General features: G+C 35.6%; 1 protein-coding gene across 1 annotated transcript in view; it reads right to left on the bottom strand.

The window, feature by feature from the left end:
* MS3_00009649 (uncharacterized protein) overlaps positions 1-19419 on the bottom strand; it is a 107066-nt gene that overhangs the window by 56464 nt on the left and 31183 nt on the right. Inside the window, exons 2-4 of the mRNA XM_051218046.1 lie at positions 8839-8979; positions 4289-4380; positions 1923-2017 (exon numbers count right to left, since the gene is read on the bottom strand). Of these exons, the coding sequence (XP_051064477.1) occupies positions 1923-2017; positions 4289-4380; positions 8839-8979 (328 nt within the window). The remainder of the gene's footprint in view (positions 1-1922; positions 2018-4288; positions 4381-8838; positions 8980-19419) is intronic.

The following is a 19419-nucleotide window of genomic DNA, read 5'->3' as shown; positions in this document are numbered from 1 at the left end:
CTTCTTACTGATCTTCTATTTTCTAACTTGAGACTTGGAGGGTTCTAGCGTTCAAGTGCTCAAGTAGTACGCGGTATAGAAAGAATCTAAGCTCTAGATATGACATAGTTCTAGAGTATTATAATTTTGCTACAATTACTGGGCATTTCAATGTCAGTGTCCCTATAAATCCAATACAATTATTAAGAGATTTAACTCTAGTATCAATTCAATACTACTATTACTTCATTCCAACTATGTCCATTCAGTTCTGTCACAATTTGATTCTGTTTATTAATTCTGTATAAGTCAGTTGATTTAGTTACTTTATTAAACATTCAGGAATATTGCTACTTGAGATTTCATTGAATTCATTGTTTAACAAAGTAAATGCAAAAATATATGTCCAGCAACTGCAATTAATCAGACAATAGACATTCATTTAGTCCCAACCCTATTGAAAACAAGCTAACTTACAAAGTAAATTGATGGAATTGAACAAACATAAATATATAAATGAAGATTAAGAAATATAAGAATCGATGTTTTGACAAGTTGATGGGATTTATAAAAGGTTAGATTTTCAAAATCAGTCAACAAAATACTTTTAATAGTTGAGATCATGATCACCATGTAAAACCTGGAAGCATTGAATGGCCGTTTCATCTTATTGTGGAACTCCTCAACAATGCGCATCCATCATCCTTCTACGAGAGATTCAAACCTAGGACCTAGTGGTCTCGCATGCGAATGCTTCGATTGACTCATGATCTTAACTACTAAAAATCACTATAATATCCACAAAACTCCTTCTGATATTAAAATAGTTTTAGTTTAAGCGTTATGTTTATGAAACATTATCAAAGGTATTTGTAATTTCTTTTCAAGTAACAACTCTGATGGTTCAAAACTAACCTCTTTCAGTGTAACAATAAGAAGGATTGATGTTCATAATAGTTAATAGCTAAAACGTTATATCCAGTCTTTCTTTCTGACTGACATCAGATAACTGTTCTCAAGCATGGTGTCATTTAGCTCAGTAGCCATAATAGATAATTTGATCAGTAATAAAAATTTAAGCATTGAAGTTGTTACTGATTTGTATGGCAAGACTATAATTTATGGGCAAACCAATCAGGTCTTAAATTTTGGCGCGAAATTCATTCACCCATTTGGTTAAATAGAGTCTTGGCATTATAGCTGATGTTAGTTCATGATGAAAACCCTAGATTTAATTCCTAATCCTAACCATCAACTGTAAATCATAATCTTTATTCTTCAAACTGCTTTATAACCCTCATTTAGCCTCAGTAAGTAGGTAGACACAGTAAAGGTCACTTTAGCGTCGCTCAAAGGTCGTCCATAAATTATAGTCTCACCGACTAAATTGTCTCTCATAATGCTTAGTTTTGTTCTGTTCTACTAAATAATTAACACTTGGTTACTCTATTTAATTGAGGATATTTCCTATTCCCTAATTATTAATACTACTGACACATCGGTTTTTTGAAGATTGTTTAGTTTTATGGTTTATGTCACAAGCTAATCTTAGTAAGACAAACATTAAAAGTCAGGGAACATTAAATATCCGTTTTACAGTGGTATGTAACTCGCTAACAGTGAGAATTCATGACTTCACAGGGGATTGAATGATTGATATTCAAATCTTCTATTGACTGCTTAACCTTCAAATTAAACAATTAACATCTAATACTTACATATATAACTTCAATTAATTAACAACATTGCCAACTATTGTCCAATGTCATTGGTGGACAACTGTTCTACACCCTAAAAAGACTGAACTCTGTTGATCACTACTTTTTATTAGATATCAAAGAAATTCCTCCTAGAATCAGTCATTCATGAGTACACGATACGCGCTGACATTGAGGAGTTCAACATTAGGATGATTATATTATTGGAAATTGAAATAAACTTACTTGAAAATATAGAAAATTATAAGTGCCAAACATAAACACGTACAAGATAAGGAATAACCAGTAAGAAATATACAACGTAATATCATGGTTAAGTCCTAAAATTTAATTTAAAGAAATAACCATTAAGAAAGTGCTTTGAATTATATTCTTTTAAAATCAATACTTTGAATTACTTTATAGTGTCGGTTATTATATTAAGCCCATATACCTTATTCTAGCTTTTGGACAGCCCATTCTATTCATTCTGCTTGAGTCATATTCTGACATTGTTAATTACATGAGCTCGTAAGTGTGTGTATATTTCTTATCCTACTCATCACATGTCTGTAACCTATTTTTGTGTGACTATAATTATTGATTAACGCTTGATTAGATGGGAGTTGGCTTACCCGCCATCTCCACTGCGCGTCGTTTCTCTTCTCTCTATTCCATTCGCTTTATATACAAAATATATTTATTCAGAAGTCCATTCTCGTTATTTGACTTACCTAAATCCGTCATTGACTAACGCGATTAAAGTCGATGATTATATACGAAGATAGGCGACATATATATTTCAATAACAATCATCATTACGATCTCCTTGGAGTCAGATCACTGGCCTCCACAACTTTCCGAACAATTATGGTATGATTGTGTCGAAAATTTTAATTTCTTATTTGATATGGTAAATGATTGAGGATTTCAAGTTATAAATTAACAATGGAATACAAAATAGAACTGATCTGCATCTTATCTACATCTTCTGATTAGCTAGTAGGTTAGATGGAGCACAATGACCAATAAGTATTAGCGTCTTGGGTATTGTTCATTGGCTGGTGTGTCAATCGATAATCAGATCACCTGTTCCGGTGGTGATATTAGTGAACTAGTTGATATTCATAATCCTGATTGGGCAATATAGCACGTAGTATCGATTAGGATGCCAATACAACTACCACTATCCTTAGCAGATTAGATAGAATTTGTCAAAGTATATATTGTATAAGGGTTATATGAAGAGTCAAATGCAAGAGAAGGAGACGTGTGCTGATCAATGTATTTACTGAGCGATTTCCATGTCAAACAGTTTAGCTATAAGTAGCAAAGAATCTAGAACATGAGTTCATCGTTTCAATCTCCACAACCTCATACTGATAATTACTGTGTGCTCACTAGTGACTAGCTTCGTGAGGGGAATTGTCGGAGTTCTAGTGAGAAGCCGTGACCAGTGAAGTCCAATCCGTGTCGGGTAGAGACAGTTATCTACTTCAGTACAATGGAAGATGGTCGCGCCATTTCATGGATTGGTTGAGGTTAGGCATTAACACAGTTGGATGCCGGTTCAGTGGTCTATAGGTTAAGCGTTCTGATGAGATACCGAAAGCCCTAGCTTTAAGTCCATTGAGCGGGATTGTGGGTGCGTACTGCTGAGGGATTGCACATTAGGACGAAACAGTCGTCCAGTACTTTCAGGTTTTCAGTGGCGGTCTAGCTTAGATCGACTCATGAATTTAACTAATAAAATTACTACAATCTCTACAAACCCCTATTTAAATAACAATCATATTTGACTAAGAAAGGTTTTAAGTACACTAGTCGATCTGTATCATTCAATAGCTCAGGTTATTATTGGTTAATTGGCCCTGAGGTTGACCAGGGGTGGAGAAGCGGTTGAAGATATTTCTCTGGTTTCTTAATCCGGTTAGCTACTGCTTCCACCTTTTGAAGGACTTTGAGTCTAACAAGCTTTGGAAAAAAATTACTGACCCGATAAATAGTTGGAAACAACTAGCTAGCACTATGACCAGTTTACACTAAATGGACCAGAATCGAGCTGTTCACTTTCTCCACTAGACCTTTGTTTAACCATTCTGGGAAGTGTTTGTGAGCACGAAAACGTAAACTTTCGGAACTCCGACCAATATTGTCGAAGGCCTATTTATCTCCACTCAGTAACCATTCATAGTATAATTTCACTTGGCTCATCAGATGGTTTATTTATACTAAAACGTTATTGAGAATGATAACTTAGTAGCTTATTTAGGTTGTATTCCACACAAGATTTGATTGTTTCGAACTACATTTCAAGATCGATGGACAGATAGGTCCTGGGTTCGAATCTTGTGAGGTGGGTTCGTGGATACGCACTGCTAGGGAATCCCACCATAGGACAAAACAGCCGTCTAGTACTTCCAGGTTTTCCACAGTGGTCTAGCTTCAATTGATTCATGAATTCAACTATAAAATAACTAAAATCTCCACAAAACTCCTTTTGATAATGAATGAAAAAAGTTGATCTTTTAAGTTTATCTTTAAACCAATCAATTTTATCTTGTAAAATTCTAATCTTAATTGATTTAAATATTAAAACAAGGGAAACCTACCAAAGTAGATGAATCCATGGTTAGAAGACATGGTATATAATTTGACTTGGAAGACCAATTTCCATTCTCTAAGCATTCTTTACTTGCATTTTCTAAAAACAAGAAACATTATTGATTAATAATCGATATGACAATTGTGTGTCATAGACATGATTGGAGGAAAGATGTAGGTATGGATGTTAGATTTATGAATACTTCTGTAATGTAACAAGTGCAAGTGAAAACAAAACTAGTGTAGAAGCAGCCTCTGCAGTAGTAGGCCTCAACATACACAAAGGATAAAGCAGTATCCTCAGGTACAACACAGAGAACATCAAAACAATCACACTTGATGGAGAAGCTCTGGAAGATGTGGAATCCTTCATGTACCTGGGACGTATCATCAATGAACATGGAGGATCGGATGCAGTCGTAAAGGCTAGAATTGGCAGAGCAAAGGCTGCATTCCTACAATTGAAGAACATATGGAACTCAAAACAACTGTCTGTTAACCAATATCAAAGTGAGAATCTTCAATATGAACGTTGAGACAGTTCGTTCTACTGTACGTAGCTGAAACGCGGATAACTACTACAACCATTATTAGGAAGGTGCAAGTATTTATAAATAGTTGTCTACGCAAGATACTCAATATTCATTGGCCGGATACCATCAGCAACAGCCTACCATGAGAGAGAACAAATCAACTTCCAGCTGAGGAGGAAATTAGGAAAATACCTCACACAAATTGAATGATTTATATGGCTCATATCTATTTGGTGCCTCCTTGTACCAATGTTTCTGTGTTTCTATAAACGATATCAAATCCCTAATAAAATCCATTCCATTTTGGTTAATAAAAATTATTGTTAAGTTTTTCTGTCAACCTCTAGTAATTTCTAATTACGAATAACTGGATATTTTGTTAATATAAAACCGGATCTACTCGAACTCAATAGACTCAATTATTGATGCACAACCTTCCAATAATGTTCACTAATATAACGAAAAAATAGAAAGAAGTCAGGAGTCGGGGAAAAGTTTAATTATCGGTATGGGATTGAGGAGATTATTGTGTTTTTGATTGAGATCATGAATCGATTGATGTTAGACCACTATTAAAAACCTGGAAGCAGTGGACGGCCGTTTCGTCCTATTATGGGACTCATCAGTAGTGCGTGTCCACGATCCCGCTGGCGGGATCCGAACCCAGAACCTTTGGTGGAAACAATTAATAATGAGGAAGATCATTGCGTTAAGATCAATTGACGCATTCTTATTATGGTCAGCTTTACAAAAAAGAACTATCATTTAATAACAAATAGAGAGACCAGATAATCTAAGGTGCTTCTAATACTTAAATAAGAAGAAATACACAAATTAATCGGTGTGTTAACAACTAACACCAAAATTCGTTACTTTAACATTGCTTTTTCTAGAGACTATCTTTAATTGCTTCTTACTATTCCTACCATGAAAGGGAGGAGGAATGCTGATGAAGCGTACATTTCAGTCCTTGCAACCTAATAGTAAGATTGTAGTGGACGCTACTCACAAGAATCTTTGTAAGTAGTGTGCGGTAGAATGTTGTTTTGAAGTTACAACAATTATCGGACAGATTGAAGAGTTTCAATGAATCAAAAGCACTGCTTTAGTTGAACACTTGGCTGCCAATCAAGAAGACAGTCCATATGGTAGAATGAACTGGAAGATGCAAATGGACGATTGGAGTCTATGTATATGTATTATCTGAATACTTTGTAACTTCTTGCAGTAAAGATGCATACCTCCTGCTTACTACTTTGTCTTACAAATTGATTGACTATTTATCGTGTGTTTTATCATATTCAGTTTAGCGAATCAAAATTTGATCAGTCTGTAAAATCAGACAAGCAAAATGGTGGTTTTTTTGTAAACAATCTTTAGTTCTTAGAGAGAAATAGATAGAGAGAATGGATCTTATTTCCCTGTATTACTTCTGAGGTATTTGTTTACAACACAGTGAATAAACATTGATACATTATACAGATATAACATTAAGTGTTGTACACGTTTTTGTACTGTCAATCTGATTTATCTATTTATTTTATTTATTTAAACACATAAACATAGGTACAAGAAGGCACTAAATGGTTATGCGCCACATAAATCAATCAGTTTATGTGAGGGGTGGGAGACTGTCCGGGTGCCCAAACCGAAACAGGTGGTTTTCTTGGGGGACCAAACCCTGAGCCTTTGACCTGAAGGACTGATCCACAAGGCAGTGGAGCAACGTCAGGAGATACAGTCCTATGACAGCCGGTGACCAACAACTGGTTCATGCGTCATTTGTCCCTTCAGAATCCTGGAGCCCATGTGCACCACTGGTTTGGAATGAGGGTTTTCCGACTCCCCCAAGTGGACTCTTCGTGCCCACTAATCCGGTTAAAGCGCCGGACCTTTGCTTTTCATCCTCTCAATTTCGTAAACAACAGTAATGCCGCGAGAAGGCAGTGATTAAGACTTCCCTGACAGTGGTTGTATGCACGTGGTCATGTGAGAGCAATTCAAGAGGGAGAGTTGACTCTACTCACTCTCGGCCGTACCACGGCATTTGGAGAATATATTTAAGTGGAGATTTGTTCACTGAGCTGAATGATTTAGTCGTGGAGCTTTCATTGTTCTTCTGAACAATATTATCAGCACAAACTTTAGGTAGAAATGAAGTGTTCGAATTCCTTCCCTATATATACCTTCTATGGGAAATGGGATTTATGTATCAATAAACATCTCGTCGAATAGTATATGATAATAATAATAATAATAATCTCCACAGATCCCCATACTGATAATAATCATGAGCTCATTAGCAACTAGCTTCAAGATGAAACTCCTGGAGTTCTAGTGAGAAGCTGTGATCAGTGGAATCCATTCCGTGTCGGGTGGAGACAATTATCTAACTCTGACAATAGATGAAAGGTTTCACAAGATCATGGATCGGTTGAAGTTAGAAATTAACATCGTTAGATGCCGGATCAATTGTCTAGAGGTTAAGTATTTGCGCATGAGGCTGAAGGTCCTGGGTACCAGTCCTGCGTGCAGGATCGTGGATTTGCACTTTTGAGGCTTGCAATAATAGAACGAAACAGTCGTCTAGTGCTTTCAGGTTTTCAATGTTGGTTTAGCTTAGATCGACTTGTGAATTCAACTTTGAAAATGCTACAATTTCCACAAATTCCCGTACTGATAATTTTCATTCTTCTTAAGTAAATATATGTTTAATATGAAATTGACTTGCACCAATAATGTCAAAAATCTTAGGAGAAGAGTTTAAATGGATGATTGATGAATATTTATATAATTAAGCATATGTAAACTTGAAACTGGAAAGTTTGTATCTTCTCATTGTTGATGTTAAGGACTGTAACCGACCAATTTTTAGTTTCTCCTGATCAGGTTTTCTCAATATCTTCCCATTTGTTCACAAGTTTTTTTGAGTAAAATCGGGTGGGAGGGCAGTGGCCTAATAATTTAGGCATCCAACTACCAGACAATAACTCCCTAGTTCTGAAACCACCCAACCTACTTCAGTTTGGATAATTGAGTAGTAGTATCGTTGACCCACATACTTTGATTGTGGCTCATAACCAAGTGCTTAGTAAATGAATGAATTTAACTACAGTGATTTATAGGTTTTATTCGCATGTAACACAGAAGGTTGTGGATCCGATTCCCTGTTGGAGGTTTGTATATGTGCACTGATGGGGAGTCCGACACTTGGTTGGATAGATACCTCTATGATTCGACTGGTGACCTAGTTTAAATCGTTTCATAATTTTAATGAAGTTCAGCAATATTCAGAATATCATACTCATATTTCATCAGTTCGATAGAATTCCATCATTAATAGTCACTGAAATTAATCAGTATGTGACCGACCTTCTCTTTTATGATTTATGTTTTGGAGTAGTATGAGATGAGGAAAGGGAGAGAGAGAGAGAAAGAGAAAGGAACACTTCTCATCTTGGTTCGAGATATTTCTAGAGTAGTTCGTTAATATCCAATAAATATAACTAAAGTTGATAGGTCCTGAGTTCGAATCTCGCGAGGCAAAGTCATGGATGTGCACTGTTGAGGAGTCCCACAAAAGGACGAAACAGCCGTCCAGTGCTTCCAGGTTTTCCATGGTGTTTCAGCTTTAATTGGTTCATGATCTCAACCATTAAAAATTATTTTTTATCAAAACTTGTGTGTTTAGTTTAAGCCAGTAGATCACATGATCATATTGATAGATAAATAGAAAGATTACTTCGATGCTTATTTTAGAGTTTCTTAAAAAAATTGATAATTTAGTTACTAGCCAAGTGGTTAACTGATGACTTTTCAGATCGTAAAGCTAAATGATAAGGATTTAAATTCATTAGGGGGAGAGGTATCGCTTCCATCCAAATTACTTAATGGTTGAAGAAATTCTATAGAAACTTCTAACATTCAATTTCTATCTTGATCATACTTCTGTATATGTAGTAAAGTAACTAGCTTAAACAGTGTAGATAAAAGTGTCATTGTTAATCAAGGAATAAAGAACTAACCATTTGGATTGTACGTTTGACCTTCATAGCTTGATGGACATGGCATTTGAACTTTAGTTCCTGCTAATATTGGTGGCCAACATGTTGCTCCGTCATGATATGGTGGACAGTATAACAATGATTTATCCTGTAATCTAATATCTAGAAGGTAAAACAAAATAAATATAAGTACCGTTTAGTGAATTATTCAGAAGAAAACCCTACAATTTCTATCTAACTTACACAGATTAGAGAGATTTCTTCTATGGATTGAAGGGACATAATAGGATTATATATATGAACACTGAACATTATAGTAAATCAGAATAACCGGATATTAGAATTGATCATAGACTAAAAGAGCTCATTTTTTAACTTTTCTAATTCAATTAGTGAGTAACCATATCTGGAATCTCTAAGGCGAGATTATAATTTATGGATGAACCAATCAGATTTTAGATAACAGATCTTAAATTTTGGCGCGAAATTCACTCATCTATTTGGCCAAATAGCGTCTTGGCATTTTAGCTAATGTCACTTCATGATGAAAACCATAAATCTAATTCCTAACCCCAACTATCAACTGTAAATCATAATCTTTATTCTTCAAACTGCTTTATAACCCTAATTTAGCCTTAGTAAGTAGGTAGACACACTAAAGTTCACTTTAGTGTCGCTCAAAGGTTGTCCATAAAGTTGTCTACTCTGAAGAAGTTCAGACAAGTTTGTTGGAGGAAACTTCGGAATTATTTAGATTTTAATCGCTGAGATAATTTCAAATATAATTTTCACATATAATGACTTTTTTATTATCTGTAGAATTTTCATTTCATTTATTGAAGGATAACTTTGGCAAAATAAAGTATTTATGAATATATATTTTAATAGTTGGATTCATTAGTCAATTGATGCTAGACCACTATGGGGGACTTGGAAACACTGAACGGCTATCCATTCCTAGTATGGGACTCCTCGGAAATGCGCATCCGCGACCCCGCATGCGGGACTAGAATCTCGGGCCTTCGGTCTCTTGCGCGAGCACCTAACTTCTAGACCACTGGCTAACTTCAATCAATCCACGAAATTGCACCACTGTCCGATCTGGTCTGTTGTGAGATAGTAACCCACTGAAGACAATAGTGAACGATGGCGCAATTTCATGCGTTGGTTGAAGTTAAACATTGACACCGTTGGATGCTGGCTCAGTAGTCTGGTGGTTTGGCACTCACACAGATGACCGATGGTCCCGGGTTCGAACCACGTGTGCAGGATTGTAGATCAGCATTACCACCTAGGAGTCTCGTGCTAGGACGAAACGGCCATTCAATGCTTCCAGTTTCTCCATGATGGTCTAGCTTTAATTGACCCATGAATTCAACTATTAAAATTACAACAATCTCCATAAAACCCCTTTCTGAATATTTATTTGTTGAGAAGTTCTATTCTGTTCTGCCTTCATTTATCATCAAGGGACGATAGTTTTAAAGATATTCCTAAGCATCTAAATCCTAAAGAGTAATTTAACAGAGAATTGAAAATACCTTTTTACTAAAACCTAAATATAAGGATTTCGATCATGAATCTAAGTGAGAAACGTTATTTTTGCTGTGCAAATGAAGCAGATGCTTTGATTTTCAAGGTTTTAATTTAGTTAGGTAATATGTAGATCTTTTATTAATTTGTTTGAAATGTTAATGCTACTAACCAGTAGTTTGTAATTCTTTTTAAAAGTTTGTTGTCATGTTACTATTCATATGAGAGACTGTTTGTACTCTTCGAGATAATCAATTTTTCTGCTTCAGAGACATGGGAAGATACATATATTTACTTTTGGGGGGATCCTAGTATTTAATTACAAATACTGCTAGTATATTAATAAGCCCCCAAATGCCTTGGTACGGCCGAGAATGCGGAGAGTCCGCTCTCTCTCTCTCCCAATACTCTCATATGGCCACGCGTATATAGCCTTTATCAAGGAAGTCCTACTCACTGCCTTCTAGTGGTGAGGGTGTTGTTTACGAAAATGAGAGGATGAAAAGCGAATGTCTGGCGCTTTAATCGGGTTGGTGGACATGGAGAGTCCACCCAGGGGAGTTGGAAAACCCTCATTCCAAACCAGTGAAGCACATGGGCTCCAGTATCGTGAAGGAATAAATGACGCATGAACGAATTGTTGGTCACCGGCTACCATGTGACTACATCTCCTGACGTTGCTCCACCGCCTTGTGAATCAGTCCTTCAGGTCGAAGGCTCGGGGTGTGGGCCCCTAAGAAAATCACCCGTTTCGGTTCGGGAACCCGTGCAGTATTACAGCCCTCACACATATCAAATGAGATTTGTGTGGCGCATATCTGTTTGGTGCCTCTTTGTACCAATATCTTTGTGTTAAAATAAATGAAAATAAAATAAGCGAATCACATATAATTACTAAGAATACTATACTTAAGGCATTTATGGAATGATTATAATAAGAAAGGGGTTTTGTGGATATTATAGTAATTTTAATAGTTGAATTCATAAGTTAATTGAAGACAGACCACCATGGAAAACCTGGTTGGTTAAAGTTAGACATTAACACTGTTGGATGTCGTTGGTTTGCAATTCTAGCTTCGTTCAGTCCACAAGAGTGCACGATCATCTTTATTATTATTAGATAACTGTTTCACGCTCAATACGGGTTAGTTCCACTGATCATAGCTTCTCACCAGAACTAAGAGAATTTCCTCTTAAAGTTAGTCACTAACAGTTAAACATAAATCTGATTTCGATGAAAAGCATTCATATCACTTAGTGGCCGAAGCGAATTGATCTCTACTTAGTAGTGGATCAGTTTAGTTTATTTCTTTGTAAATACTAATCATGCAAACAAAAGGATGATGATTTGAATTTATTTTTGTATAATGCTTTTCAGGATTTCGATGGTTTAATAATTTGAAAGTATTTAGAATAAAAAATGGAAGTAATTTACTGTCGATTTCCTCAAAGTGTCTAACATATGAACATAATTAACTCCTTGCCGAGTCATTTAGATGAGCAGCCGGTACATTACAGCTTGACTATAGGATTTAATCGACATCCAAGTCTCATTGTGAGCATTTAAAATCAAGACCATCGATCGGGGATGCAACGGTGTGTATGTTTAACTCCAGTCAATGTGAGATAATGTGAAACCATTTTGCATTGTCTGTGGTGAGCACCTGTCCTACACCTGACGGGGTTGAACTCCACTAATCACGGCCTTTCATTAGAACTTTGAAATTTTTTTGAAGTTGTCTAATAGTCACTGTCTATTATTTCATAGTATTCGATGGTTGTCTAAATTAGGTCAGTTCGTGTTCTAAATAAAATTTAACCATCTTTCACTACACCCCTTGCTGCTATTTTTACTCATTATGAGTTTCATTAAATAAACAAAAATTCACTCATTTCTCATTTGATCAGTTTATAAAATTTCATTTCATATCGTGAATTAATTGACGTTAAACATTACCATTGTTGGATACCAGCTCACCGGTCTAGAGGTAAAGAGTTCGACACAAGACCTATGGTTCTAGGTATGAGTCCTGGAAGTTGGGTTTTAGGTCCACACTGATGAGCTATACAAAGCTTTCAGGTTTTTAATGATGATTTCATTGAATATTAGTTCGTGATTCAATCTTAGAAAATCCCACAATATTCCTTTTTGGATTCAATTGTTATTGTTTACTTGAATTTTCCCTTTGATGTTTAGCACTACAATTGATCAGTCTCTTATTCCCATATGTGCATACTGTGCGGATTGCCTTGATAGTGCACTGATTCACGAGTACTATAAGCAAACATGGATAGTGGCTAGCAGTGGAGTCCAGTTTGATGCGCGTTTCGTTCGATTTGGTAGTCGTCAGCTGGATGTACCTGCATCTCAGAGTTGATGTTCACTCTGGAACTCGAACCCAGTACAGTGATTAATTGAATAACGCGATGTCATTTTAAGTGAATGGTACTGCATTCGAGTCCAAGACCTAAAACTAACTCTGTGATGTGGCAACTACATCCAGTATCTTGGATTCCACTACTAGCCACTATCCATCTTTGCTTAGAATATTCATTTTCGTCTACACTTTAGTTGTTAAGTTACTTACTAAAATACCATGTTCATTATGAAAACAACCAGTGTGTGTGTGTGTGTGTGTGTACGAACTTAGTACATGTAAATAAATTATCAGCTGATATTATGTATAAACATACATTCAAGTTTACTAATTATTTACTTCGTTCGAATGAAAAAGCACACAGGAATAAGGCCGATATCAATGTGAACAGGAAACACAAACATACAATAAACACTGTACATTTTGAACGTAGTAAAGGAACCATCCATTGAAACATGAATAAACCAGACAAAATAATGAAACTATTATGAATAATGTTGAATGTATGATAACTATAGTTGAATTAGGCATCATTTATTGTTGCTTTATTACTTTCTTTCTACATATTGATATGGTGGTAAATGGGTTAGTTAGCAAATTTTTCTATAGATGATTTCACATTCAATCGTGTGTTTTTGTTTAGTTTATTTTCTTTCGTATTCATTCAATGTGATTTCTATTCACCTGATTTGAATGAATTGAGAATAATAGAATCGAAGGCTTTGGGTTCGAGTCCCGTGTTCGGGATTGTGTATGCTCATTGCTGAGGAGTTCCACAATAGGACATTGTTTAATTTCATGGGAATCATGAACTCATCAATGTTAGACCACCAATGAAAACCTAGAAGCACTGGATGGCCATTTCATTTTAATATGAGACTTCTCAGCAGTGAGCATCCACCACCGCTCACACGAGAAACGAGCGCAGTACCATTGACCTCTCATGAGAACTCTTAACCTCTGGACCACTGAGTCGGAACTCAACAGTGCTAATGTCTAACATCAACCAATCCACGATGTCGTGCGACCATCTTCCATTGTCTTCGATTCATAACTACCTCAAACATGACACGGTTGAACTCCGCTGGTCATGGCTTCTCAACAGAACTCCAAGAATTCCCTCTTGAAGGTAATCACTACGGAGCACATAATAAGCTTTGCTTAATAGAGATAAGTTAAATACAACAATACTACTGAATTATTTCTCTATATATTAAGCTTGAAATTTGCATTTTTGTATAATGTGATTAGCTTTCCTAATTTTCACATCATAATACCTTGTTTACATCATCGAACTTGCAATCTAATCAAGTTCAAGTGTGATTTTATCTCTCTGTCATTCTGTTTCCACAAGTTTCTCTTTAAATCAGTGTCAAATTGTTGTTGACAATCATAACTTTAGAATTAATGGTATTTTGTTACTCAGTCATACAACATTGATGACGTAACTATGATTACTGTCGATGTCAGCCACTATTATTAATCGTACTCAGAATGAAATGTCGAATTCTATGCTACTCATTTGTAATTCTGATTAAACTTATATATGTGAATATACATATCATTTTAAAGGACTGTTAATGTGTTAGTTGACATTTTCGTTGCAAAACAAAATAACACTATGATACATTCATTTTCCTATTGATTGTTTGAATCTTTCCATTGATGTTTAAGACTGTACTTGATCAGTCGTAAACGTCAATGGGAAGATTCAAACAATCAAAACGAAGTGAACTTCTTGTTGTTGCACAAGCTAGTGGTTATCTGAACTCAGTAGGTGAGTGGGTAACGCGATGGTGATTCAAGCGAACATCATAAGGTTCGAATCCCGTGGTGGACATCTACTTTAGGATGTGATAATTACATTCAACCGATGGATCCTAAATAGGACGAAACGTGCGCACTAGATTCTACTGATAGCCATCATCCATTTGTACATTTGAATAGTCATTTCAATAAAATTATACCAACTCATAAATATCTCATAATGAGTTATGCAATAATTATTCCATATTTTCGGTGTTATCAACTTAGTTTATTCAATCTTAGAGTAAATACAGTTTATTATAAAACCAACTAACCGCAATTGTTACAGAAATTCTAATTAACATACCATTTGTATGTGTATATCATGAATGGATTCGTAAACTACAAACTAATTACATTCACTATATACATTAAAACTTCAATTTGTTAACCCAGGACAGAGTGATTTGGAAAATGCTGGTCAGCGACTTATTCTCCATTGGAAGCTCATCGAAAATACCACATGCGGGATTCCAGAGTGAAATCGAAGGCCTCGGGTGCGAATCTCACTCGCGGGGTCTTAGATGCGCAATGCTGAGGAGTCTCATACCACAGTTAAACAGCAGTCCAATGTTTCCAAATTTTCAATGGTGATCTAACACTAAACAGTTCATGATCTCAATTAAAATGGAATAATTTATTATTAGTCCATTCACCGATTATCCAAAAATAACATACAATCTAGACTGGATAAAGAAATCATAAATACTGAAGACATTTATTTTGCCCAAATTTTCGTTGCATAATACGTCAAATCTATGACTTCGTTCAATATGAATAGACTTTTAGATGAAGTAGAATATCAGTATGGTGTTGTGGAGATTGTTGAGTTTCATTGAGATCATGAACTGATCGATGTTAGACCAATATTGAAGACTTGAAAGCACTGGACGGCCGTCTCGTCCAAGTATGGGACTTATCAGAAATGTATGTGCACGACCCTGCTCCTAGAAACAAAAACCTTAGATATTCGCTCTCGTACTCAGACGCTTAACCTCTTAACTATCGAGGAAAATGTTTACGCACGAAACCGATCATCTTGGGTTCGGCTAACGATTGAGGTCGTTGAGGTCATAGACTGATGAGGAGCTTTATACTAGGACGAATTGACCGCCTAGTGCTTTCACATTTTCAATGGTTGATTTTAATGAAATTAAATGATCATCAATAATCTCTATAAACAGCCATACTGATGATAGTTGTTTATCGACCAAACTGATTAGTTTTAATATTATACTTCTATTCATATTATACATAAATAATCTTCAATCAAATATGACTACTGTATAATTAGTTAAAGTACGTAGTTTTGTTTGAGGACAATATCTTAACTAATTGTCAGGCAAGGTTGCTTACTCTCACCCTTCCTCTTTCTCCTGGTGATCGACTGGATCATGAAGACATCAATATCTGAAGGGAAACATGGGATACAGTGGACAGCTGGTATGCAGCTGGACGATCTAGACTTCGCAGATGGTCTGGCTCTTCTATGGCACACGCAAAAAGAAATGCAGGAGAAGACGATTAGTGTAGCAGCAGCCTCAGAAACAGTACGTCTCAATATACACAAAGGTAAAAGCAAGATTCCCCGATACAACACAGCATGCACCAATTGAATCATACTTGACGGAGAAGATTTGGAAGATGTAAAAACCTTTACATATTTGGGCAGCATCATCGATGAACACGGTGGATCTGATGCAGATGTGAAGGCGTGGATCGGTAAAGCAAGAGCAGCATATTTACAACTGAAGGACATATGGGACTCAAAACAAATAGCAACCAACACAAGTCAGAATTTTCAATACAAATGTCAAGACATTTCTACTGTATGAGGCAGAAACTTAGAAGACTATGAAAGCCATCATCCAGAAGATGTAAGTGTTTATTAACAGCTATCTACGTTAAATACTTCGGATGCATTGGCCAGACACTATTAGCAACAACCTACTATGGGAGAGAACAAACCAGATTCTGGCGGAGGAAGGAATTAGGGAGAAGCACTAGAAGTGAATAGGACACATATTGAGGGAAGCACCCAACTGCGTCACAAGCCAAGCCCTCACATGGAATCCCCATGGCCAAAGGAGGATAGGAAGACCAAAGAACACATTGCGTCGAGAAATGGAGACAGATATGAGAGGAATGAACAAGAATTGGATAGAACTAGAAAGAAAGGCGGAGGACAGAGTGGGTTGGAGAATGCTGGTCGGCGGCCTATGCTCGATTGGGAGTAACAAGCGAAAGTAAGTAAGTAAGTAAGTATCTTAACTAATAGCATGTGTGTGTGTGTTGTGATAAATTGTTCAAGTACTGTTATTCATTAAAATTTTAACCTAAATCTTATCCTTAATCATATGTTAAACAAAGATTACTATAGAATATCACTTATTCACAACCATTCCATCTTCTTATTTACAAGTGAATAATCTAATACCTTATAATGTAAATATTCAATGATAATTTATTTATCAAAGGAAATGATCAGAATATATTTTAAAAGTAAAGTTTCATGACCTTGAAATTGTCTCCTTAACTCAGATTGGTTTGATAATACATATTCAATTTATCGGTTAATTAATGAATCCATTTTATTCTTGTTCATCCTCTTGTGAACTAAGACTTCCCCTCTCTCTCTTGCACGCGCGCTCTTTCATATTATCCATTCAAAGGTGTTCATTTCTTTCATGTGTTAATTTAAATTCAGCATTCAGTTTCTTTTTTCTTTTGGTTAGCGTATATTTTTTTAAAAAAAACGGGGTTGAAACTTGGAGAACTACTATAATCATCATGAAGAAGTTACAAGTATTTATAAATAGTTGTTTACGCAAGACACTCAACATCCATTGGTCGGATACCATCAGCAGCAGCCTACTGTAAGAGAGACCAAACCAGATTCCAGATGAATAGGAAATTAGGGAAAGATGATGGAAATGGATAGGACATCCATTAGGGAAATCAGCAAACTGCATCAAGAGGCAAACTCTAACTTGGAATCCTGAAGGGAAACGGGAAAGTGGAAGGTCAAAGGACACATTACATCGTGAAATAGAGTCATATATGAAAAGGATGAATGAAAACTGGAAAGAGCTAGAAAAGATTGCCCAGGGCAGGGTTGGATGGGGTATACTGGTGAGCGGCCTATGCTCCTTCACGAGGGGTTACGGGCGTTAGTAAGTTTCAGTTTCATGAGCACCAGATTTTTAATTATAAATATCTGAATTCATTAATAAACTATGTTGGAAGGGGTTTTTGTGGATATTATTAGTAATTTTTAATAGTTGAGATCATGATTTAATTGACTGCCGACTCAGAGGTGTAGAGTTTGAGCGCTCACAAGCGAGAGTGATAGGTCCTAAGTTAGAATCTTATGAGGTGGGATCGTGGATGCGCACAATATGATGAAACGGCTAACCAGTGCTTTCAGGTTCTCCATGGTGGTCTAGCTCCAATTGACCCATGATCTCAACTATTAAAAATAAAATATATATCAAGTATTATATTACCACAACATACTAACATTGAACACATCATTAAACTTTCAGTAATCAACTAGTATGTTATTTTGTCAGTTAATAATTCGTTATCAATGTGGAGTAGTAAAGATTATTAAGTTTTTTTGACTGAGATTATGAATCAATGAATGTGAGACTACTATTGGAAACTTCAAAGCATTGGACGATCGTTTCGTTCTAGTATAGAACTAATTAGAAGTACGCATCCACGACCTTGAACACAGGATTTAAACCTAGGATATTTGGTTTTGTATATGAACTCTTAACCTCTAGACTAATGAATCGGTAGTCAATGATGTTATTATCTAACTTAAACTAATCTATGATCATGTTCAACCCTTCATTCATTTACAATTTATTTACTTTTTTTCCGGGGTAGTGTTTTTTTAGCGAGTTAGTTTTCTACAGGATGGGGTCGCTATCCTCATGCCCAACCCTCCTCCTTTATCCGGACATGGGATCAACAGTAGCCTCAGGAGGGACTCCAGGCGGAGTTCATTTACAATTAAGTTGAATATAAAGAACAATATAAAGATTTTGTGAATAAAACAGGATGTGTCATTTTAATTTTTTTTCTTTTTTTGAAATAAAGAAATCTAATTTACTTCATGAAACATCCACCCAAATATTCAGTGAAATCCGGGTAAAATAAATTTGAAAAAAGAAAGGATCTTTTTTTCCTGTTCATTGTTTTTATCTTTTAAACTAAGGAAATAACGGAAAACTGTGATTAGAAAATCTTTATCTTTTTTTTCTTTGAAAAAGAAAAATATTTATTCTTCTTTCGGTCACGGAAAACGAAAGTGAATGCACACACACACATACGTACACACACACACGTACACATGCACACATACTCATTACATTTGATTATGAGTGTAGATAGATAGATGATGATGATGATGGAAAAGTTCTAATTAGAATAATAACCGATACAAAGATCAATTCAGTTCCACTTTCTCTCTCTCTCCCTACCTCCCTCCCTCTCTCCTTCCGTCACTCTCCCCCTTCTCTCTCTATATATATATATCTGTCAATCAGTCTAAGAAACCAATTTGTCTCTCTGAAATAAATCACTTAATTTTTTTCCCTTAATATAATCATTAATTTAAGTGAATAGATAATAATAATAATATTATTATTATTATTAGATTAACTATAGAATAGAATGGTTATTTCGCCCAATTTAATTCATTGTTTTATACTTCTCATTATTGTATAAGTACATAATCAGATATGACCTTTATGCTTATAAAGTGTATCTATGATGGATTTGGTTAAAAATTATGAATTGAATTCCTTATGTATCTGATATGAATGGAGAAACAAGAAGCATTGACAAACTATGGAAGCTATTTATCGGAATGTTA

Source organism: Schistosoma haematobium, chromosome 7, assembly GCF_000699445.3.
Source record: "Schistosoma haematobium chromosome 7, whole genome shotgun sequence".
Lineage (NCBI taxonomy): Eukaryota > Metazoa > Platyhelminthes > Trematoda > Strigeidida > Schistosomatidae > Schistosoma > Schistosoma haematobium.
Note: the sequence above shows the minus strand (reverse complement) of the source record. Positions and strands in the feature narration are given on the sequence as shown.